The sequence below is a fragment of the Pygocentrus nattereri genome, chromosome 4 (assembly GCF_015220715.1).
Source record: "Pygocentrus nattereri isolate fPygNat1 chromosome 4, fPygNat1.pri, whole genome shotgun sequence".
In the NCBI taxonomy this organism is placed as follows: Eukaryota; Metazoa; Chordata; class Actinopteri; order Characiformes; family Serrasalmidae; genus Pygocentrus; species Pygocentrus nattereri.
This window is the reverse complement of record NC_051214.1, coordinates 20077810-20103379: the sequence shown is the minus strand read 5'-3', so window position 1 is coordinate 20103379 and position 25570 is coordinate 20077810. Positions and strand designations below refer to the sequence as shown.

Below are 25570 nucleotides of genomic sequence, written 5' to 3'. Positions count from 1 at the left end.
TGAAAATGATATGTAAAGTCATAGCTGTGTTTTTACTGACTTACATCATTTCACATTTTTTCACCCATTTTCTTAGCTAGAGATTTCTACTGAGACTACTGAGATGTCTACTCATTTGTTTACTAGCAAATAAGTACAACCTGTTTACAAAAAAATGTTGGGATGCTCTGCAAAATGTAAATAAAAACAAAATGCAATGATGTGCAAATCATTTAAACACTGTCTTTAATTGAAAACACTACAAAGACCACATATCAGATGTTGAAATTGATAAATTTTACTGTTTTTTGAAAAATATTTGCCCATTTTAAATTTGATGCCACCAACACATTCCAAAAAAGTTGGGACAGGGGCAACAGGAGGCTCCTAAAGTTGTGCAATGCTGAAAAAAAACACCTGTAACATGACTGAGAATAAAAGAGCATCTCAGAGAGGCAGAGTCTTTCAGAAGTAAAGATGAGGAGGGGTTCACAACTCAGGAACTTCAGGAACAATGTTTCTCAACATAAAATAGCAAAGAACTTTTGCTTTTCATCGCCTACAGTATATAATGACATTAAAAGATTCTAAGAATCTGGAGAAATCTCTGTATGTGAGGGACGAGGCCAAAAAAAACCAATAATTGCTGGTCGTGATCTTTGGGCCCTCAGGCAGCCCTGCATTAAAAACAGACATGAACCTGTAGTGGAAATCACTGCATGGGCTCAGAAACACTTCTGAAAACCATTGTCTGTGAAAACAGTTCATCACTGCCTCCACAAATGCAAGTTAATACTCTAAAACACAAAGAAGAAACCAAATATAAACAGGTTCCAGAAATGCTGCCACCTTCTCTGGGCCGAGCTCATTTAAAATGGACTGAGGGGAAGTGGAAAAGTGTTCTGTGGTTCAACACAGTTGGAAATGATAGGCACTCTGTCCTCCGGGCTAAAGACCACTCAGCTTGTTATCAGTGCCAAGTTTAAAAGCTAGTATCCATGATGGTTTATTGGGGTATTAATGCACATGGCATGGGTGACATGCACATCTCTGAAGGCTCCATTAATGCTGAATGATATATATACATGTTTTGGCAACATATGCTGCCATCCAGACGACGTCTTTTTCAGGGAAGGCCTTGATTATTTCTGCAAGACGATGTCAAACCACATTCTGTATGTATTACAGCAGCATTGCTCCATATTAAAACAATCTGAGTGCTAAACTTTAAAAATCATAATAATAATAAAAAACATTTCTCAGTTTCAACATCTGATATGTTGTCTTTGTAGTTTTTTCCTTTAAAAATATGGTTTAAATTTTTTGCACATCATTGCATTTTAATTTTATTTACATTTTGCACAGCTTCCCAATTTCTTTGGAAATGGGGTTGTAAGATTTGCAGCAGTAATTTGGCATTTTGGTGTACTTTTTGAGGTACAGACTACAATCTAGGTGTAGATATAATTACCTTTTGCTGACAGGGCCACAATGTTACCACAATGACTGGGCCACTCATCGTCATGAGCACTGAAACCCTTTCAACATTTCTTCCTAAAATATTAATAGGACATTTATCTGTTTCTGCTGCAGTACCAGCCTCTATTCTTCTTACAAAATGCTGGAACATTGCTGAGAGAGTTTGATTGCATTCAACCACAAGAGCATTAGAGAGGCCAGGCACTGATGTTGGATGATAAGATCTGGATCGCAAACTTCACTCAATCCCAAAGGTATTGGATGGAGGTTCATTACAAAAAATTAATTGTAATTAATTGTAAATTAATGTAATTAATCATTACAGATTAACAGCTCCACAGCCCAATGCTGGAGGGCTTTGTATCCCTCTTGTTGACGCTTGGCATTCGGCATAATATCCTTAAGCTAATGCCCCAGAGTGTCCCATTCAACAGCAAGATAATGGCCAGACTGAGGCCACGATACTGGGGTGTCCGCTGGTACTTGCTTGAAACAAAGACAATCATCTCAGTAGCCAAGATTCATTGGTACAACCTTGCTAATGAACAGTGATGCCATTAATAAAAGAGCTGATGAAAAATGAATAACAGTAAAGAGTTTCTTTGTCTTCATCTACACTGTTAGAAATGAAGGTTCTGTGCAGGTACATTTTTCATTTATTAAGGTACAAACAGTGTAAATGTTCCCTCAAAGCACCAACAGTGGTTTTAAGGTGTTTAAGGTGTAAAGTGATTGTGAACCTTAAATCAGTTTTTCCAGGTGAAAAGTTGGTATTTGTACCTTTTCATAACCGAAACAGAAAGTAGAATAAAAGTCTGGAGGCGAGGCGGGGTGTGTGGAGTCAGTACAGCTTAGAATATATCATTTCAGTGGATTATGATTCAGTTATGTTCCCTGACTAAAGGTACTGAGATGAACCCTTGAGGGTCCCATCCCTATGATAGTGTAGTACCTTTATTTCTGAGAGTGTACTCAAAAAGGAATGGTCCTGGTTCTAGGAAAAGCCTCTACCTAATTTGTGGAGGTTCCTTAAACGTTAAAAAGGCTCTCCACCAAAATGGTACTTTAAATAACCATCTGAAATGTTCTTTGGGGTATTAAAAGTCTTCCTTTAATGGCATCATCCCAAAGAGCCTTTTTTAGCAAATTCATTCAGAAGAGTGTATGAGAATTCAAAGCTTCCATGTGTTGGTTTCATGACAAGACCATGAAGTCCAGCATTGCCTAAGAAAGAAATGAGATGCCACTGCCAAAAAAGGCAATTGCCAGCTTCTGTGGCTCTGTTTTTGACTAAAAGGATTACCAAAACAGCCAATTATCCCCTGCTTCACTTTGGCATGAGGTGCAAAATTAGCTTTTACTATAAGCACAGGTTCGTGTGCTATTACCTTCCTGTTCCTCTCAGCTCAGGAGTCTGAACAAGTGGCCATTTTTACCGACAGCCACTGACAAACTGTTCATTAAAGCTCTCCCACAGAGGAAAACAGGCATGGGAGGTTGGGTCTGCAGCCCTTTCTGAAGTTCCCGTCTCTCCTTCCCACATTTCCCCCACCTCACCTCACAGATGTAATTGCTGTAGCCAAGGGCTCTGTGACCAAATACGTTGTTTTGTGTTGCGCCCAGGCCTTTAATTATCTCTCCTGAATGCAAAGCTAAGCCTAATCTGGACTAATGAGAAGTCAAAAAGTGAGCTAAATGAATCCAAGGGTGGGAAAAAATAGCCCCTGCGGTGCGGCAGAGAATACATCAGTTTGCTCCCACTGTGATTATATGACAGGCCCCATTGAGGAGCGCTCTCAAGAACTTTCACGCTACGCTACATACCTTTGGCTGAATGCGCAGTGGGCTGAATTGCCAGCTTATCTAGGTGCACAACTGCCGAATTGGAGCTCGTTCCTTGCTAGGAAGCCTTGAGTGTGATTTTGCTGTGCTCAAATACCCCCAAAAAACGCAGGGAGAACCACCAGTTTGGAAACGGTCCCATAGTGTCAGCGTTCCCTTTTAGTGGAAGCAAAAGTTTAACCAGTTCGCGGAGCCCTCAGCAATTAAGAGAGTCTGGCATGCAGATGCGTTCATCGAGATGTTTCAATTGGCTTTTTATTGTTTTAATTAAGATGGAGGTTCACCGCAACGGGCTTCCCTTGGTTTGGGAAAAAGACATGGTGCTAGACGGCTTCCCAATTTGAGAAATGACAGGTTTCCTCCTCAACCTCTGCCCCTGACTTTGTTCTCCAAAAAAGTGGCTTCCAAAATAACTTTTTTGGTCTCATAGCTTCAGTTATTGTTTCAAAGAGCTCACTAATCATACGGTATTCATAACAACCGTCCTCCAAACAGACATTACCTGTGCAATATGTGATGGTGTGGAGTTGCTGGGAGGTCATGTGATAGACAATAAGATGATGTAGGAGGAGGAGGGAGTGGCAGGGCTGGAGGTGTTTTGAGACTGAAAGAGACTAACTCCAAAAAGCACTTCCCCCTCCTGGATCCTCTGCTGGATGTGTGAGGTTTTTGTATCCCATTCTGATTTCAGGTTTTAAGAGACCAACGTTATGGACCTTTCCTTCTTCTTTTTGGTTGGTGCCCTGGTTCTGATAATGGAACAAGGAGGTAAATGACTGCTTCATTTGCTTTAAATGCCTTTGGGTTCTTTAACTACAAAGGAATGCAAGTGTTTCTGTCTTGTTGATCATTTAGCACAACTTCAAAAAATTAAAAGTGACATTAATTTGATGAGCTTTGTACTTCTAGCTCACACTAGACTGACATATCGCTGCTGTTGGAAGAAAACCTCGTATCTCCATTTTTGACGTTTTTAATTTTTTTTACATAATTTGAAAGTGCCTGTATCCATTTACATTGTGTGTAAATTTGGATTAAAAGAAACGGCCCAAAATGACCTGGAAAAATCCTGGTTCCATTAACTTACATTAAAAGTAAAGCTTATTTTTTCCTTCTCCTGTGAAGTTATTATTTTGGAGATACAAGGTTTTCGTCCAACAGTGACATAAAGAATGATCAGGAACGTCTTGGTATGGATATTTCTAAAAATATGTTTGTTGTTTCCCTATTGAACCTTTTAATAGACAAAAAAATATTTATTCTAAATAAGATGTGTGATGGTGAAGAACCTTTATAAGTTTAAAAAAGCTTCCACATAACGTTCTAAGAAGACCCTCTTCAATCAGTATGGACCATTTAGATAATGTGAAGGTTCTTTTACAAACATGGTTCTTCAGGGAACCATAAGTGGTTTTTCTATGACATCATGTAAAGAACTCTATGGCACCTTTTTAGGAAAGTAGCTTCAAATCTCACATTCAGAGTTTGATGTTGTCTCAAGAAATTACCATATAATTTAAATGGTGCTTAAAACAATTACGTTTAGTATTGTTTCTCAGTCAGGCAGTGCATGGGGTAATGTTGCTGTTTATAAATCTTCATTTTAAACGGCTTTGTGTTTGAATTAATAGTTCAAAATCTTCCATATTAAAATCTTCCACATTATATTATGTTATATTATTCTATCCTATGTTATATGTCACTGTTGTCAGAAGAAAACCTTGTATCGCCATTTTTTAAAGAAATGGCCCAATGTGACCTGGAAAAATTCTGGTTCCATTCACTTACATTAAAAATAAAGTAGGTTTCTTCCTTCTCCTGTAAAGTTACCATTTTGGAGATACAAGGCTTTCTTCTGACAACAGCGATATACTAACTCATTTCTTTCAATGGTTCTTTGACAAACTGTCTACCGAAATGTTCTTTATGGAGCCACAAGTAGTTTTTAATTTTTAAGAGTGCAGTTAACACACATCACTGCTGTCGGAAGAAAAGCTTGTATCTCCATTTTTGTCATTTTTAAATTTTTGACATATTTCGAAAATGCCTGTTGCACTTTATATTGTGTGTAAATTTTATGGTGAAAGAACCAAACAAAATGGCCCAAAATGACTTGGAAAGACGCCTGGTTCCATTGACTTACATTAAAAGTAAAGTAGGTTTTTTCCTTCTCCTGTAAACATTTTGGAGATACAAGGTTTTCTTCCGACAGCAGCAATATACTCGACATGTATGCGAATGATGCTGAATTACAGTTTACAGCTGTGAAGTAATGCATTAACAGTTAAATTAGAGTCAAATGTGCCGTAAAATGTTGCTTAATTCAGTCCTTCTTGAGCGTGTTAACCCCCATGTGTAGGGCATATTCCTGTGTAGGAACCACTTCCAGGGACCACAGAACACATATTACTTCCCACATGTACTGTAGCAGGTTTGGTGGGGTTTAAGAGGCCTCTGGATTTCCCAGTGGTCTCCACACAGGCACCAGACTCAGAGACAGAGAGCGAGAAAGAAAAAGAGTTTAATTTCACCTGCTAGACAAAAGCATCCGCTAGAAATCAGAGTCCGAGTCAACTAATAAAGTTCTCACAAGTGGAGCTGCAGCCGCTCCTTAACGCTGCTTATTGTTACAGCAGTGGATTGTTGCTACAGCGCGCCGCAGGGCCTCAGGGCCGCAGTATTTTCACTGTGGCTGGCGATTTGATGAAAAACAACACCGTTCTTCTCAGCAGTTTCATGCCAGGTTTCCTTCAGGGGAGAAAACATCTCACTGCGTAGGTTTAATAACAGCAATCAGAGCTGCAAAGATCAGCAGAGCTTTATGAATCCACTACATTTGTTTTCTGTTATTTAATGTTGATCTTTTCGAAATAAGGGTTCTAACAGCATAGAACACATCGTCTCCTTTTCTCAAGGTGAGGCTCAGTGTAGGTGGATTTTACTGGTTTTTCCTCACCTTGGCAGTTGTTCCTCTCTTCAGGGTACAGGTCACTAAATTATTATTCCTTGCTTGGGGAAACAAAGCACAGCCGATGAGAACCAAAGAGATGGATGTGTGTTTGAGGTTTATGTCATTACTGGTGTGTATACAGGAGGCAGCTTGCTTTGATCAAATTTATAACGTTTGGATCTAAAGACAATTTGGCTCATCTGATATCTGACACAGAACTTCATGGCTGGTTCGACTGGAAATCCAAGTTAAGCGTATTCATTTTTCAGGGGAGATCAGATATAATCTACTTGCGTGAGGAAGGGGTGATGTTTCTGTCCATCCTTCCACTGTGAGAAGACCACTCAGCGCTGTGGGTCTGAAAGGATGTGTAGCTGATCAAGAAAAACCTCACTGAGAAAAAGAGATGGACACATCAAACAAAGAAGCTGAATGATAGACTGACCACCCCAGAGTCCAGACCTCAACACCACTGAATGGACTTGGGATCATTTGGATTGTGGAAAGCAGCAAATCAAACCAACTTCTAAGACTGAACTTTGGTGGTGTGAAAAAATATCCCTGCAGATTTCTTTGGAAAACTAATGCAAGTCTCCCGAAAACACATGTGGCACTTCAAGCCTTTGACTCACTGTCTCATTAACCACACCTGATTCAGCTAATCAGCTAAATAGCAAGGCCTCCATCAACTGAAGGGCAAATGCTGATCTCTGCTGCACTTAGGCCTGGAAGGTCCCCAGTTGGACATGCCTGCACAAAATAAATAGTAGCTGTAATAAAGACAAAGAGTGGACACACAAAATACTGAAAAAAAGATTGTAGTTACACTTACTTTTATGGTTTACTCTACTAATTTGTTAAAATGACACAAATCTAGTAACAGGTACTGTTTCTCGTCTTATGCCTTAGTTACATATCGCCGTTGTCTGAAGAAAAATCTCATATCTCCAAAACGGTAATTTTACAGGAGAAGGAAAAAACCTACTTTACTTTTAATGACAGCCAGTGGAACCAGATGTCTTTCCAGATCACGTTGGGTCCTTTTTTTTGGTCCATTTATCATGAAATATGAAAAAGGGTCTATATTGAGTCAAGATGGTCTTCTTGGAACGTTATGTGGAAGCTTTTTAAACCCATAAAGGTTCTTCAATTTAACACATCTCATTTAGAAGAAATCATTTTTTATCCATTAAAAGGTTCATAAGGGAACCAAATGCATTACATATGTTTAGAAACATTCATACCAAGACATTATTGATAATTCTTAAAAAACCTTGCTAGTAAAAGGTTGGACCCTCTTTTGCCTTCAGTACTGCCTTAATTCTTCATGTCACACTTTCAACAAGCTGTTGGAAACATTCCTCAGAGGTTTTGGCTGGTTATTTGAGTTACTGTTGCCTTTCTATCATCTGGAACCAGTCTGCCCATTCTCCTCTGACCTCTCACATCAACAAGGCATTTTCGTCCACACAACTGCCGCTCACTGGATATTTTCTCTTTTTCGGGCCATTCTCTGTAAACCTTAGAGATGGTTGTGCGTGAAAATCCCAGTAGATCAGCAGTTTCTGAAATACTCAGACCAGCCCGTCTGATGCCAACAACCACGCCACGTTCAAAGTGACTTAAATCACATTTCTTCCCCCATTCTGATGCTCGGTCTGCACTTCAGCAAGTTGTCTTGACCAGCTCTGCATGCCTAAATGCATTGAGTTGCAGCCATGTGATTGGCTGATTAGCTATTTGTGTTAACAAGCAACTGAACAGGTGTACCTAATAAAGTGGCCGACGAGTGTATGTCACTGTTGTCAGAATAAAACCTTGTATCACCAAAATAATAACTTTACAGAAGGAAAAAGCAAGCTTTACTTTTAATGTAAGACAATGGAATCAGATTTTTTCCAGGCTATTTTGAGCTGTTTCTTTTAGTCCATTCATCATGAAATTTACACACAATGTAAAGAGAAACAGGCACTTTCAAATTATGTCAAAAACTGAAAAACGTCAAAAACGGAGGTACAAAGTTTATTCCAACAGCAGCGATATATAAAACTAGTTAAGATCGGTTAAACTGGACTAGTTCCACAGACTGAAGATAAACTCTTATTTATATATTTAAAGTATACAGTTCTCTTTGTAAAATGTAATTCTTGTATCACAGCACACTCTCGTGTTAAATGTCAAGTTTGGATGCATTTTTTAAATTACTGTGATTCTCATTTACACAAGAAAGAGTGTTTGATTCAAGTTAACCTGACAAATTGAAGAGTCAGCAGAAAGTAAAACTCCCACCTCAGTTGAAACGATGTTTAATTACTGGACTGTTCGAGTTCAACCTTACTTGTTGCACATGGTAAAGAAGTAACTTCAGGTCAACTATACAGTTATTTAAGCTTGAACCTGTTAAGTAACAGTTAAGTACATTTTTTGAATAAATACGTTTGCATAGGACAAAGTCAACTAATTTAAGTGCACTTTAAATATATATTTTCTTTTTGTCACACTGACACATTTAATCATGTGTACTGAATGATCATTCTGACAGGATATTGTTATCATAAAATGACTTTTCCAAAGTGCTTTAGCTTAACATTTTTATCTGAACTGCATACCAGTGATGCAGCGCTAGTCTAGGGTTGTGCCTGTTGAGCATCATCATGATCTTTCAGTATTTATTTCTCTTAGCCATTGAATATGAGTAATTCTAGAGGGAAGTGAAAACAGTCATAAGACGAGTTATGTACACCAGTCAGGCGTAACATCATGACCACCTCCTTGTTTCTACACTCATTGTCCATTTTATCAGCTCCACTTACTGTATAGGTGCAGTATGTAGTTCTACAGTTACAGACTGTAGTCCATCTGTTTCTCTGATACTTTGTTACCCCCTTTTACCCTGTTCTTCAGTGGTCAGGACCCCCATGGACCCTCACAGAGCAGCTACTATTTGGGTGGTGGATCATTCTCAGCACTGCAGTAACACTGACATGGTGGTGGTGTGTTAGTGTGTGTTGAGCTGGTCTGAATGGATCAGACACAGCAGTGCTGCTGGTGTTTTTAAACACTCACTGTCCACTCACTGTCCACTCTGTTAGATACTCCTACCTTGTCGGTCCACCTTGTAGATGTAAAGTCAGAGACGACAGCTCATCTGCTGCTGCACAGTTTGTGTTAGTCTTCCTCTAGTCCTTCATCAGTGGTCACAGGACTCTGCACAAAGGACACTGTTGTCTGGATATTTTTTGTTGCTGGACTAATCTCAGTCCAGCAGTGACACTGAGGTGTTTCAAAACTCAGCAGCACTGCTGTGTCTGATCCACTCAGACCAGCGCAACACACACTAACACAACACCACCACATCAGTGATACTTCCATGCTGAAAATGACCCACCACTCAAATAGTACCTGCTCTGTGAGGGTCACTGGGGGTCCTGACCACTGAAGAACAGGGTAAAAGGGGGTAACAAAGTATCAGAGAAACAGATGGACTACAGTCTGTAACTGTAGAACTACAAAGTTCACCTATACAGTAAGTGGAGCTGATAAAATGGACAATGAGTGTAGAAACAAGGAGCTGGTCATGATGTTATGCCTGATCGGCGTAAGCTGTAGAGTTCTGTACTTGTTGCTAACATTTTCTCTGCATGTTTTTCTGCATGCACATGTCTTTGTTATGGCCTGTGTTGGCATCTCCTTCACTGGGCACTGCCAGGTCTGCAGTTAATCAATAACACGTCTCTTTCTTCTCAATCGCACACCATAAAAAAGGGCAGAGTCTAAAAGAAACCTGCCTATTCTCTCAAAAAGTAAATTATATGCTTTTCCATTTTGAAAGATACGGCCAAGACTGAAGTTGGGTAAATTTGGCATGAAACCATCCATCAGCTGAGTAGAGCAGCGCTGCTTTGATACATCTGTCATTCTAGTCTCTGTTTCCCTCGGGTTTTGTTTTTCTCTTCACGACAATCCGCGAAGCCCATGGGTAAGAGGGCCAAATCTGTTTTCATTCAAGTTATAAACTGCAAACCATCGGAAGCTGCAGTCGTAGCTTGCTTTGTAGCAGACGTCGACATGCGCAGCAGGAATCCTACAGGCATAAAATGTGGTTGGCCACAGTTTCGTATTTGCTGTCTACTTTAAACACGATCCACATGCTTCCCTTGGCTTTTCTCGCGGTTCAAACCCCAGGAAAGAAAATCAGAAACAATTTTGCTTTCAAATTCCTACTGTTGTCTTTTCCCTGAGCGACAGCTCGAATTTTTAATCAATTGAACTGCCAAATTAGTGCGGCTTTATTTGTGGCTAATATGGATGAACAGAACGTGTGCTGAAATGATACAGGTTAATAATAAGGTATCTTCTAAGTCTTCATTTAGACAGTGTTGATAGGTAAAGGTGATTTACACCAATCAGGCATAACATTCTGCCCACCGCCTTGTTTCTACACTCATTGTTCATTTAATCAGCTCCACTTACTGTGTAGGTGCACTTTGTAGTTCTACAGTTACAGACTGTAGTCCATCTGTTTCTCTGATACTTTGTTAGCCCCTTTTACCCTGTTCTTCAGTGGTCAGGACCCCCATGAACCCTCACAGAGCAGCTACTATTTGGGTGGTGGATCATTCTCAGCACTGCAGTGACACTGACGTGGTGGTGGTGTGTTAGTGTGTGTTGCGCTGGTCTGAGTGGATCAGACACAGCAGTGCTGCTGGAGCTTTTAAACACCTCAGTGTTGCTGCTGGACTGAGAATAGTCCACCAACCAATAATATCCAGCCAGCAGCGTCCTGTGGTCAGTGTCCTGTGACCACTGATGAAGGACTAGAGGATGACCAACACAAACTGTGTAGCAGCAGATGAGCTGTCGTCTCTGACTTTACAATCCCAATTCCAATGAAGTTCGGACGTTGGGTAAAATATAAATAATAACAGAATACGATGATCCTTTTCATCCTATATTCAATTGAATACACTACAAAGACAATTTATTTAAACTTTATTGTTTTTTGCAAATATTCACTAATTTTGAATTTAATGCCTGCAATACGTTCTAAAGAAGTTGGGACAAGGGCAACAAAAGACTGGGAAAGTTGAGGAATGCTCAAAAAACACTTGTTTTCACAGGTGAACAGTTTAATTGGAAACAGGTGAGTGTCATAATTGGGTATAAAGGGATCATCCCTGAAAGGCTCAGTCGTTCACAAGCAAGGACGGGGCGAGGTTCACTACTTTGTGAACAACTGGTGAGCAAATAGTCCAACAGTTTAAGAACAACGTTTCTCAACGTGCAATTGCAAGGAATTTAGGGATTTCATCATCTACAGTCCATAATATCATGAAAAGATTCAGAGAATCTGGAGAAATGTCTGCAAGTAAGCGGCAAGGCAGAAAACCAACACTGAATGCCTGTGACCTTCGATCCCTCAGGCGGCACTGCATTAAAAACCCACATCATTCTGTAACGGATTTTACCACATGGGCTCAGGAACACTTCAGAAAACCACTGTCAGTGAACACAGTTCGTCGCTCCATCTACAAGTACAATTTAAAACTGTGCCATGCAAAGCGAAAGTCATAAATCAACAACACCCAGAAACACTGCCAGCTTCTCTGGGCCCGAGCTCATCTGAGATGGACTGACGCAAAGTGGAAAAGTGTCCTGTGGTCTGACGAGTCCACATTTCAAATTGTTTTTGGAAATCATGGACGTCGTGTCCTCCGGGCCAAAGAGGAAAAGGACTGTCCGGATTGTTATCAGCGCAAAGTTCAAAAGCCAGCATCTCTGATGGTCTGGGGGTGGTCATGGCATGGGTAACTTGCACATCTGTGAAGGCACCATTAATGCTGAAAGGTACATACAGGATTTGGAGCAACATATGCTGCCATCCAAGCAACGTCTTTTTTAGGGACATCCCTGCTTATTTCAGCAAGACAATGCCAAGCCACATTCTGCACGTGTTACAACAGCGTGGCTTCATAGTAAAAGAGTGCGGGTACTAGACTGGCCTGCCTGCAGTCCAGACCTGTCTCCCATTGAAAATGTGTGGCGCATTATGAAGCACAAAATACGACAACGGAGACCCCGGACTGTTGAGCAACTGAAGTTGTACATCAAGCAAGAATGGGAAAGAATTCCACCTACAAAGCTTCAACAATTAGTGTCCTCAGTTCACAAACGCTTATTGAGTGTTGTTAAAAGGAAAGGTGATGTAACACAGTGGTAAACATGCCCCTGTCCCAACTTCTTTGGAACGTGTTGCAGGCATCAAATTCAAAATGAGTGAATATTTACAAAAACAATAAAGTTTATCTGTTTGAACGTTAAATATCTTGTCTTTGTAGTGTATTCAATTGAATATAGGTTGAAAAGGATTTGCAAATCATCGTATTTTGTTTTTATTTATTTTATCTACAAGGTGGTAGGAGTAGCTAATAGTGTGGACAGTGAGTGGACACAGTGTTTAAAAACTCCAGCAGCACTGCTGTCTCTGATCCACTCGTACCAGCACAACACACACTAACACGCCACCACTCCAGTGTCGCTGCAGTGCTGAGAATGATCCAATGCCTGATAGGTGTAATTTAACAAGTGACACTTAGAATTGACACATATCATCCTTTATGCAATTTTTGAAGGTACACCCTTATATAAAATCACTATTTAAAATTTTCAATGGAAATCAGGTGCACCCGAACAGTTGATTAGAATACCCTTAAAGAATGTCTTGGAGGAATCTGTCTTAGTTAAACCTCACAAATCTGGTCTGTTTTGCTCTTTGTTACTGGAGTGTGTGGCATCGTAATGCCTAGATCAAAAGAGCTCTCTGAGGTCTTCAGAAAGAAGGCTGTAGATGTCTATGAGTCTGGGAAGAGGTTCGAGAAGCGAGAAGTTGTAGAACCTACAAGTAGCTGTGGTTGGTGTAGTGTAGTGGGTAACACCTCTGCCTTCCACGCTGTAGGCTAGGGTTCAATGTCCTGCCTGGGTAACGACCCTACACTATACCAATAAGAGTCCTTGGGCAAGACTCCTAATACTACCTTCACCTACCTGTGTAAAATGATCAAATTGTAAGTCACTCTGGATAAGAGCGTCTACCAAATGCCATAAATTAAATGAAAATGAAGTAGAAAAGATTTAAAACCTTTACCAACTTGTCCTAGCCAATCTGCCTCACCAAATCTAGCCCAAGATCAGACTATAAGATGCTACAAGCCTTTAAGAAGCCAAGAATTTCATCAGAGGGTCTGCAGGTAACTCAACAACATTCAGCCCTGTTGATGTAAAAGTGCATGCATATATTAATACAAACAAGACTGGACAAATTCGACCTACACGGGAGGTGGATCAGGAGGAAGATTTTACTGTCTAACAAGAACATTGAGGCAAAACTTTGCAAACAAATACAAAAGTTTGCAAATTAATGTGCAAGGACCAGAACTTTTGGAACAATGTGCTATGGACAGACAAGTTTGGCCACAGTAAACCAGAAAACTAAAGGCAACATTTGATCAGAAGAACTTCATACCAACTGTAAAGCATGGTGGTGGTAGTGTCATGGTTTGAGGCTGCCTTGCTGCCTCAGTGCCTCGACAGCTGCAATCATAGAATTGACTATGACTTCTCTTTTATACCAGTGATTGCTAGAGGGGAACATGAGACCATCTGTGAAAAAGTTAAAGCTAAATCTTTCAACAGGATAATGATACAATATTAAAGACAGCATGAATATGTTTTCAAAACTTGACATGCATTTTTTCTGGCTGTAAAACTGAGACTATTCTTTAACTTCTTGAAACATTTTTGTAGGTAACATTTTGAAAGGTCCATTTCTTGGAAAACTGAATTTTCCTCACTTGCTTATATGTGTGATACGGTATGTAAACATTGCTTAAGTTTCAACACATACCATTCAATCTCTAGACCATACAGTATCTCACAAAACTGAGTACACTCCTCACATTTCTGCAAATATTTTATTATATCTATTCATGGGACGACACTATAGAAATGAAACCATGCCACATATGGACTGAGCACTGACCGGTTGACCTCCCACTTCTTCAACCTCTGCAGCAATGCTGGCAGCATTTGTGTTTATTTTTTGAAGCCAACCTCTGGATGTGACACTGAACATATGGACTCTTCTTTGGTCGACCTTGGCGAGGCCTGTTCCGAGTGGAATCTGTTCTGGAAAACTGCTGTATGACCTTGGCACCCATGTTATAGTTCAGTTTCAGGGTGTTAGTAATCTTCTTATAGCCTAGGCCATCTTTGAGGACAGCAACAATTCTATTTCTCACATCCTCAGAAAGTTCTTTGCCATGAGATGCCATGTTGAATATCCAGTGGCCAGTATGAGAGAATTATACCCAAAGCACCAAATTTAACAGCCCTGCTCCCCATTCACACCTGGAATCTTGTAACTCTAACGAGTCACATGACAGCAGGGAGGGACAACAGCACAACTGGGAACAATTTGGACATGTTCACTATGAGCTGGACTCACTTTTGCTGCCAGCTATTTAGACATTAATGGCTGTGTGTTGAGTTCGTTTCAGAGGACAGTAAATTTGTACTGCTATACAAGCTGCAGGGAGGAGTGACCTGCAGTGCAAGTCGAGGTGAGACGAAAGGAAAGGAAAGGAAAAGGAAAGGAAAGGAATGCTGCCTATAGCTCGAGTGAGCCTTGGGATCGGCCAAGAGGGTCCTGTATCTGCCTGTTTCTCCAGGTTGGTGCAGCAGTCCACCGCCCGAGTTCCTGATCCTGTGGCCACACCCTGCGGCATGCCTGATATCATGGCCACACCCCACAGCATTCCTGATCCCGTGCCTCCGGACCCACGTCCAGTCACCACGCCTCCGGACCCGCCACCCGTCGCCATGCCTCAAGACCTGTCACCCATCACCACGCATCCGGACCCGCAGCCTGTCGCCACGCCTCAAGACCCACCTGCCTCCGTGGTGGACGTCACAGTTCTTTTGTTCCTGCCTGTCCTGCCCTTGCCTGTGTCTGCTCCCCATGGGCCTCCTGTTTCTCCTGTTTCTGCCTCTGTGTCCCGTTTCTTCTGTCCCTTTGTTTTTGCCCTCCTCTGTTCCTGGTGTTGTCTTGTTCCCATCTGTTGTGTCTGTGCCCATTCCTGTTCCTGTGGTGGTTCCCGTACCTGTCTCTCCTTCCGTTTCTGTCCCGGTGTCTGTCTGTGTGTTTCTGTGCCTGTGTCAGTGTCCGCTGTCTTTCGCGTGGTCTGTTTTACATTCTTGTTTACCTCATCCTGTTGTGCCTCCAATCATCTCTCGTTCTGTGTCATTTTGTGTTGTGCCTCCTGTCCTCCCTTCTTGTTTTGTCCTCCTGCTGTCTCACCGTGTTTTTGCTCCTGTTTCTTTGTCTGTGCCTTCTGCTCCTGTGGTTCTGTGTCCTCTGCCTCTTCCAGCTTCTGTGTCTGTTTCAGATTCTGTGCCTATTCTGCCTTCTGTGCCTGTTCCTGCTTGTGTTCATGTGCCTATGCCTTCTGGTCCTGTTCCATGTCCTGTGTCTGCTCCTGTGCCTATTCCGTTCTCTGTTCCTCATGTTCCGTGTTCTGTCCTTGTGTAGTTCTGTCTGGTTTTTGTCCCTTGTGTCTGTGTTTGGTTTTGTTCTGTTGTGTTTTGTTTGGCGCACCTCGGAGTTGTGAGTCTTTGGTGGGGGGGGTACTGTCATGATTGGCCCCTCCCAGTTCTGTCCATGTGTTCCTGTAGTGTTTACTTCCCAGTCCTGTTCACGTGCTTCTTTGTTTTGGTTTTCAGTCCTGCCCCCTTGTTTTGTGACTCCGCCTCTGAATGTCTCCACCCGTGTTTCCACCTGTCCCTCGTTTACCCTCTTGTATTTAAGCCCTGTGGTTTCCCCTGTGTAGTTGCAGGTCTTTGTTTAGATGTGTGTTTGAATTGTTGTTTGGATTTGTTTGGTTGTTTTTCATCATGTCTGTTCCCCATTCGATCTGTGTTGGCTGTATGAACCTGGACTGTTATGACTATGACCCTGGATTTGCCCTCAATAAAAGTTGCTTATCTCAGCGTATGCATCCACTTCCTTGCTCCCCAGTGTTACTCCAAGTTTCATTTCTATCGTGTCGTCCCATATGATAATATAAGATAATAAAATATTTGCAGGAATATGAGGGGTGCACTCACTTTTGTCAGATACTATGTATAAAAAATAAGCTGCAAAAACAGACCATTTTGGAAAAGACAAAGCTGCAGAATTGGGTTGTTACTTTATCACCATGACAACACATTTATCTGGCTATTAACATGAATCCACCTATTCAACCTATAGCAGTTTAGGTCCATTCATTAATATTGGATGAGGTAATGAAAATTGTTTCTTCCTCTTCCATCTTCTCCCTGGTTCCTCAGAATGATTAAAAACACACCGGACCTGATGTGAAGGTTCCATCATGTCTCAAATTGCAACACTTTTCTCCATCTGATAAATTCTATACTTGATGTAAATGGTACTCTTAGAAAAGGACAGGTAACCAAAAGAGCCAAACAGCCAACAACAGTTTAAAATCAACTAAGAATTCTGTTCTTTTTCATCTTTCCTTGGTCTTCTTTGAGCAGTAGAGAAGGTATTGAATAACTGCATAATCTGATGGACATGTTTAATAAAAATAATGAGTTCCCTCTGTAGACATTCTACCACAGGTGTACTCACCATACCTGAGACTGCTCAGTCATGTGTTACAGCGGTAAAGGTAGATGCTAGATAAAGACAGTGAACAGATTGCTCTTTGACTTTCACAGCAGTTTGTTCATGGCGTGTTGACAGAATTCTGACCTTTACGTTCCTGGACTTTGTTTCTGGTGGTACAGATTCACCCGTGATTAGACAGGCCTTGTCAGTGTAACTAAATCAAAGCCAAATTAATGACATCAACACAACATCTAACATTCAGCGTGTTTACATGCACTCAATAGTTCGATCATAAATGTAAATGTAAACACCATACTCTGATTTAGAAATCTGATTAAATATCTGATAAAGAGGCTGGATTTTAGCTCAGTAATCAGATTTTTCAGTGTGAGCTCTTACTTTGATTTCTATCACATTTCTCAGTCTGCGCATGCATGAAAACAGACCGCAGTACTGGAAATAAGCAGCAGTGGCGCTGTAAGACGCAGCAAAACACTTTTGGAGTGAAGCTGAAAGCAAACACGAAATAAAGGATTTAAATATTCTTCATTTTCTAGATGATGTGTGTAAAAATTTTAGGTAAAGCGGCGAGATGTTCAAAAAAAGTAACGGCATGAAGTTTAAGTTTTAACTTACGTTTACGTCACATCTTCTTCTGTGAGTTTATTGGCTGGTTGTAAAGCAGAAATCTGATTACTGTCTGACTCACATAGACCTGGAGTTTCCCATTATCTGATTTTCTGCAGTTATCAGATTATTAAGTGCATGTAAACACAATGTTTCTAGCCCTACGCACATAAAAATGAAGATGGTATTTCAAGGGTTCTTGAACCCTTTTCATGATTGTATTGTGAAAGCGTTCTTCAGATTGATGGAGGATGTGATGTGAATAGTTCCATATGGAACCATTTGAGGGACACCAACAAGGGCTCTTCTCTTGTTACAATGTCTTGTAACAATAAAGGAACCTTTTTTGGTGCTACATAGAAACCTTTAAAACAAATCTACAGCACGTTCTCCCTCAGTCTGAAAAACCCTTTCATGCAAAGACCCCTTTAATCAGGAAAAGCTTTCTTTGAGTGTTTCTTTTACTAAAGAACCCCTGAAGAACCATCATTTCTAAGTGTATACTCTGCTAAAATGCAATGCTACAGCCATTTCTTATCCTCCTTCTCTATGTGCTCCTCAGGCCACACAGCATCCCTGCCCGTCCCTGTGCCCCACGCAGTAAGAAGCTTGCCCGTCCAGCTGGACAACAGGGCCCAGCGGCGTGAGAAGCGCTGCTCCTGCGAAAACCTGAAGGACAAGGAATGTGTGTACTTCTGCCATATTGGAATCGTTTGGATCAACACACCCAGGTACAGGAATCAGCGAGAGAAGAGCTGCACATAACGACAGGCTCAATAACTGACATCACTCATATTTAACCCTTTAAACAATGAGGGTTTGGGTTGTGAGTGGGATCTTGGGGGGTCCCTTTGTGGAAAGTCTGACTACGAGGTGTCAATGCATGCTGTTTTCACTGTACGCCGATCAGGCATAACATTCTGACCACCTCCTTGTTTCTACAATTACAGACTGTAGTCCATCTGTTTCTCTGATACTTTGTTACCCTGTTCTTCAGTGGTCATGCGACATACACTATATTTCCAAAAGTATTCAGTAACCCATGCAAATCATTGAATTCAGCTGTTCCAATCACTTCCATGGCCACAGGTGTATAAAACCAAGCCCCTGGGCCTGCAGACTGCTTCTACAAACATTAGTGAAAGAATGGGTCGCTCTCAGGAACTTGGTGAATTCCAGCGTGGTACCGGAAAAACTCCAGCAGCCCTGCTGTGTCTGATCCACTCAGACCAGCACAATGCACACTAACACACCACCACCACGTCAGTGTTACTGCAGTGCTGAGAATGATCCACCACCCAAATAGTACCTGCTCTGTGAGGGTCCTGACCACTGAAGAACAGGGTAAAAGGGGGTAACAAAGTATCAGAGAAACAGATGGACTACAGTCTGTAACTGTAGAACTACAAAGTTCACCTATACAGTAAGTGGAGCTGATAAAATGGACAATGAGTGTAGAAACAAGGAGACGGTCATGATGTTATGCCTGATCGGTATAATTGGATCATATTCAAACTTCTGCAAAAACTGTAGTTATGATCTACATAGAGTACTTGTATACATATAAACCATTTTTCTTCTGTACAAATGATTAATCTAAGGCTTTAGTGAGTCCGACACAAAATAGTTTAGCCAGCTTTCAGGCCTTGTGGCTTGGTTAAAACTGATATTGTGAGAGGTCAACTGTGGCAAATTCCATTTCACTTAAATTTAAATCAAAAGCCTAATCTAGCAAGCTAATTTACGATTTCTTGGTTCTATTACTTGGGAATGATGCTTCATAATGTTGTTAGAGATTCTAGATTAGATTAAGCCCCTATATGTCCATGAAATGTCATTGACTTTATCTTATGTCATCTTGTGATTAATAGTATAAGCTTTTCGTAAAAAGTCACCTACTTTATAAATAAGTTATTCAATGCTTATGCACATGTTATGATGTACCATGTTATGATGTGAGGTAAAGCATGTTTTATAGCAATTAAGGAAAAATCCATAGTACTTACTGAATACATCATTGGATTCAATCGAATGAATTTACATGAATAGTTGAATAATTGTAAACAGTTTGGCCAGAATTTTCTGCCTTGCTTGGGAAAAAATTGAGGAAAAAAAAAAAAGAATTGCGAATGTCAGAGTCATTTTCCAAAACTAGCCTGTACTTCTACATTTAAGCGTGAAATACTGCAGTTGCTTATAGAACAGCTGAAAGGAGTACACTTTTTCAGTGAAAACTGCATATGTAGTTTGTGATATCCTGATGGAATAAAGGACTACTGTTTATATAAGGAGGCAAATAAGATATATCACTGCTGTTGGAACAAAACTTTGTGTCTCAATTTTTGTCATTTTTCACTTTTTGGCATAATTTGAAAATGCCTGTTGACCTTTAAATTGTGTGTACATTTCAAGATGAATGGACCAAAAGAAACGGCCCAAAATTTACTTGGAAAAAAATTCTGATTCCTTTGATTTACATTAAAAGTAAAGTATGTTTTTTCTTTTTCCTGTAAAGTTACCATTTTGGAGACAGGTTTTGTTTTGTCAGCAGCGATGTGCAAGTTATTTTGCATAGTAGCCCATCATTATCCAATTTAATACAAGAATAATGGCAAATACTTAGTCCCATCTGACAGACTTTCCTGAGACATACTGCAAACAGTTAAACAGTTCTAGTCAGAGAAAGTAGAAACAGAGGTGAGAAATTATTGACAGTTGATGACAAAAGGTTAAAAACTGCAATAATAATTAAAAAAAGCAATAATATGAAAAGAAAACTGTGGCTGTGGACAGAATAGTGAGAGAGAGGGAGTGATGCTGCTAACCTGTGGAGGAAGAAGGCATGCGTCTGCTTGCATTTAAGTGTGTGGTCTCATTAACTTGGCCCATGCATGAAGAACTAAGGACAGACAGACTGCCTTTGGTCTCAATGAAAGGCAACCAAACAACCACAAAGCCATGCTATGGCTTAGGGGAAATGAATAAAGATGACAGGCAACATCCAGTGACTGCCTATTTTCTTGCAGGACAGCTTTCCTAGAAAGGCGGTAGAGTTAATTGATTATTGGTTCTTCGACTTCAGCACTATTTGAGTGCAGTTACAAGAGTTCTGTGATGTTATATGTAAGGAATTTGAATTGTTAATTGGCACAAGACATTGTATATGTGTACATTACCCAAATTCCAACAGATAGTCCAGACTGAAACATCCTCATCGTGGTGTACGTCCATCAGGCACACCGCTCAATGACAATAACAACACGGCACAAGGACACATCGACTGCTGCATTTCATTGTACTCCGTACTCGGGAAAATACAATCTCTGACTTTGTTCCATTGTACTTGGAATTATATTTCTGAGTCTGGACAACCAACTTCTAAATGTTTGCCAGTGCTTGAAAAATCATGGATGCCTGCAGCAAACCACAGAATTTGATGATGTTATGGATGCTATGGAAAAATAATCCAGCTTTGTCTGCTTTACCTTGGTTTGAATTTCAGACATGAGTAAGTTGTTCTGGGGCCATATTACAGGAACATCCTATCTTTTTGTCTTAATTTAAGATCCGACACGTCAAGATAAGATTTTTCACAAATTTGTATTACAGAAGCAAATCTGATCCTAATTTAGGAGTCTTATCTTACAGCATCTAACCTTATCTCCAGTTAGGAAATCTTAATGTGCTCGATCGAAGTTGACAATCAACTGTCATGTCTGTTGCTTAGCAACTGACATTACATGCACAGCTGAAAGGTAAACACATAATCAAAGTAATCAAGCTAGTTAGCCAGACAGCTAACGCTAGCTACCACTACTGATGTAAAAAAGGCCAAACAAAACTAAAGCACGATAAACTGAGAGTAAATAATGTCGTATCAGTGCTTTGTGCTGTTTATCAGTCACTGCTCCACAGTTTCAGTCTCCATTTCCCAAACACTTTAGCTGAGCATGCTAACATTATTCCTCTTAATAAAGACACACATTCAGCTCCGTCTCCTCATTATTCACCACCATCACTGTAATATTTTATCATCAGCATAAACACGATAGTAATAAGAGGTATGGTGGAGTTTGAATCTGCAGCATCTGGGGGTTTTAAACGCTGTTAGAAAAAAGCTTAAGTCAAACCTCAGAGCTTTCAGTGTAGATAAATGTAGCATCACTATGCTGGTTGTAGTGAATTGAGCTGCTCATCACTGCATAAAACCATAGAAACAGACAGTTAAACAGAAGACAATCAGGAGTTTATCTTATAGTTAGGACAGTATTTAGGAAATTTGGTCTAGTTAGGATGTTTCTGTAATACTGTTTTCTTATCTGGAGTTAATAATAATAATAATAATTAATAATAATAATTGTATTTATATAGCACTTTTCATGCCGGGGGCAGCTCAAAGTACTTTACAGACAGGTGATAAAACAGTTATAGAAGAGATCATTAGTATTTAATTAGAATCAGAAGGAAAAGAAGATTAAATTTCAAGATAAAGATAAACACCATGAGACGTTCAGTTTTAGTTCAATGCTAGTTTAAAGAGATGCGTTTTTAGGTGCTTCTTAAAAGTGAGCACTGAGCTTGACTGTCTAATAAAAGGTAGGATTGAGTTCCACAGTTTAGAAGCAGAATAACTGAGAGCCTCTCTGTTTTCTGTATTTTACAGAGGGTGTTTGTAGAAGGCCACTACCTGCAGATCTTAAATTATGTGCCGGAACATAAACAGACAGACACTGTGTAATGTAAACAGTTCTTTAAGGTCATTTAGAGCTTTAAAATTTATCCTCAATGATTCAGGCAGCCTGTGCAGCTCTTTTAAAGCGGGACTGATCTGATCTCTGTTTGTTTTTGTTAGGATGCTGACGTATTTTGTGCGAGTTGTAAGGGATGTATAGTATTTTTAGGAAGTCCAGTAAGAAGACCATTTCAGTGATCAACTCTGCTGGAACAAATGCAAGAACAAGTTTCTCTGAATCACTCTGAGATAGAAAAGGCCAAACTTTAGCGTTATTTCTCAAATGATGAAAAGCTACTTTAGTGACTGTGTTTACATGCAGATTAAACAGCTCAGAGTCTAAGATCACAGCCAGATTTCATACTTCAGGTTTGGTATTAGAAGCTATAGAATCTTAATTATAAGATTAAGAACTTAAACTGTTGTTCTGTAAGAGCTTCTGTCCTAAATTCAGTCCTAACTAAAGTTGCCATGGTGACTCGGCAGAAAAGATTTCAGTAATGTTCAGTAAGTTTCTGTAATTCTGTAATACAGCCCCAGCTCTATGTCCTTTTTTGCTCTTCGGAGAAGTCTTTATACTAGATGTTGGAACATTGCTATGAGGATTTTGCTTGCATTCAGTCTGCATTAGTGACGTCAGCTTCTGATACTGGATTAGTTCTGGATCACAAACGTCACTCCAATTCACCTTCCAAAGGCACTGGATGGGGCTCCATCTCTCAGAGAAGGCAGTTCCACTACACCAGAGGTGGACGTCACTAATTAGAAAGGGTGACTGCATAAATTTGGACATATACAGTGGCCTATTTGCCACAATATGGCATTAAATTTATATTTTCACCTCCTTTTTCAGCCAGATAATTCCATACGGAGTGGGATCCCTCCAGATGCGGCTAAGAAGAGATGCGGCGCGATGCCGTTGCAGAAATAAGAGTGATGCTGAGTGCTTTAAGTTCTGTTCCCAGTGGTATTCAGAGTACGTGAACATATGTTTTACAGCATATTAGCCAAAGATCTTACAGTACATTTGTTGTTACAGAAATCTTGTTTATTCTTGTAGGGATGAAAATGCTTCTGTTTTGAGGCGCCCTCCTGGAAAATCCAGAGAACGATACAAGGTTACAGTGAAACGGAGTGGGTACGGTGCCATCCAGGAAACCTGAAGGGTGTGAGGCAACCTATGTTTGCAGTCTTTGTCAACCACAGCCACATCAATTCTATTTCTGTAAATATTACTGGTAATGTGAATGGTCACAATTCATGGTACGTGAGACCCTCTTCAGTTTGACTGTCAGAAATGAAGTACTTTTGAGGACTTGAGACATAGTCGGCCATAAAGCTACAAAACTACAGCTCGAATATATACTGATCAGGCACATTCTGACCGCCTCTTGTTTCTACGCTCATTGTCCACTTTATCAGCTCCACTTACTATATAGGTGCACTTTGTAGTTCTACAGTTACAGACTGTAGTCCGTCTGTTTCTCTGATACTTTGCTACCCTCTTTTACCCTGTTCTTCAGTGGACAGGACCCTCATGGACCCTTACAGAGCAGCTACTATTTGGGTGGTGGATCATTCTCAGCACTGCGGTAACACTGACGTGGTGGTGGTGTGTTAGTGTGTGTTACGCTGGTCTGAGTGGATCAGATACAGCAGTACTGCTGGAATTTTTAAACACATCAGTGTCACTGCTGGACTAAGAATAGTCCACCAGCCAAAAATATCCAGCCAACAGCGTCTTGTGGGCAGCGTCCTGTGACCACTGATGCAGGACTAGAGGATGACCAACACAAACTGTGCAGCAGTAGATGAGCTATCATCTCTGACTTTACATCTACAAGGTGGACAGGGTAGGAGTGTCATAGAGTGGACAGTGAGTGGACCCAGTGTTTTAAAACTCCAGCAGCGCCGCTGTGTCTGATCCACAAGTGTCAGAGAAACAGATGGACTACAGTCTGTAACTGTAGAACTACAAAGTGCATCTATACAGTAAGTGGAGCTGATAAAATGGACAATGAGCGCAGAAACAAGGAGGTGGTCATGATGTTATGCCTGATTGCTGTATGTTGGATCTAGTTGTTTATTTATACCCACTGTGTGTTAAGCAGTCCAATACCTGTACGTATATTTGATATAACTGGTTGCTTAACTGGATTTACGTTATTTGCCACATACTGACTAGCGACTTTGTCCTTTACTGCCTGTCTGTATTTTCTACACCGCTTTGTTGTTTCTAAAGAATTAGATTGGAGTCACTTTATTAGAGTCACTGTGGCTTTAATCAAAAGGTAGATGTACAAATATGAAGGATTGCAACATGTTGAAGAAAAGGTTTTGCAGAAGGTACAGATGTTAATGCTGGAATATTTATTTTGTCTGTAAAGGTATTTTATAGTAAAAAAAAATAAATCTGAACTTTTGTTCTACCCTTTGTGCTCCATTATCTGCTTGATATCTTTTGAGTTACTGGCTGTGTTGTACATCCAGGGCAGCTTTAAGGTCATGGCTGCTTCTCGTAAACCCTTCTCCATCCACAGGATTTATTAAATTGAACCCCTAGCATAGTTTATTTATGAAAAAACGTTATGGAAATGACTATACAGGAGCTAAATCTCACACTGGTAGCCTAAAGCTGGTATCTACATCCATACATAGAGTCCTGTTACTTAATATTCTGGCTTAAATGCATTGATACCTGGCCCATTCCATTAAAAGTGTGATCATAATAGATTATACTATACCACACTGATTTAGAAGGATCCACTCATTGGCCTACCATCATATTTTCTGTTTGCTTTCTTTCCTCTATACCTCCTTATGTATAGAAAAAGTATTCTGCTTTGTCAGTCCACTTAGCTTGTGCTTGCTGGAACAAATCAAATTTCAAGCTACACTATATTTTGAAAAGTATTCACAAGCAAGGTCCATAAAGACATGGATGAGTGAGTTTGGTGTGGAAGAACTTGACTGGCCTGCACAGAGTCCTGACCTCAACCCGACAGAACCCCTTTTGGATGAATTAGAGTGGAGACTGTGAGCCAGGCCTTCTCGTCCAACATCAATGTCTGACCTCACAAATGTGCTTCTGGAAGAACGGTCAAAAATTCCCATAAACACATTCCTAACCCTTGTGGAAAGCCTTCCCAGAAGAGCTGAAGCTGTTATAGCTGTAAAGGGTGGGCCAACATCACCCAAGCTCTCAAAGCATAATCAATCACAAAGCAAAGCAAACCAGACAGAAGTGAAGAGTGCCGGGCTGGTCTGGACTGATGTTTTTGAAGGTCATGTCAAA

At 40.5% G+C, this 25570-nt stretch overlaps 1 protein-coding gene across 1 annotated transcript; it reads left to right on the top strand.

Annotated features, from left to right (window-relative positions):
* The first annotated feature begins 3955 nt into the window (after positions 1 to 3955).
* On the top strand, positions 3956 to 23699 carry si:ch211-202p1.5 (uncharacterized protein LOC103909337 homolog). Its single transcript, XM_017701000.2, has 4 exons — positions 3956 to 4068; positions 18106 to 18274; positions 23129 to 23251; positions 23336 to 23699. Exons 1-4 carry the CDS (start codon positions 4011 to 4013, stop codon positions 23436 to 23438), a joined length of 453 nt encoding a protein of 150 aa, XP_017556489.2. The 5' UTR covers positions 3956 to 4010; the 3' UTR covers positions 23439 to 23699.
* The last annotated feature ends 1871 nt before the right edge of the window (positions 23700 to 25570 follow it).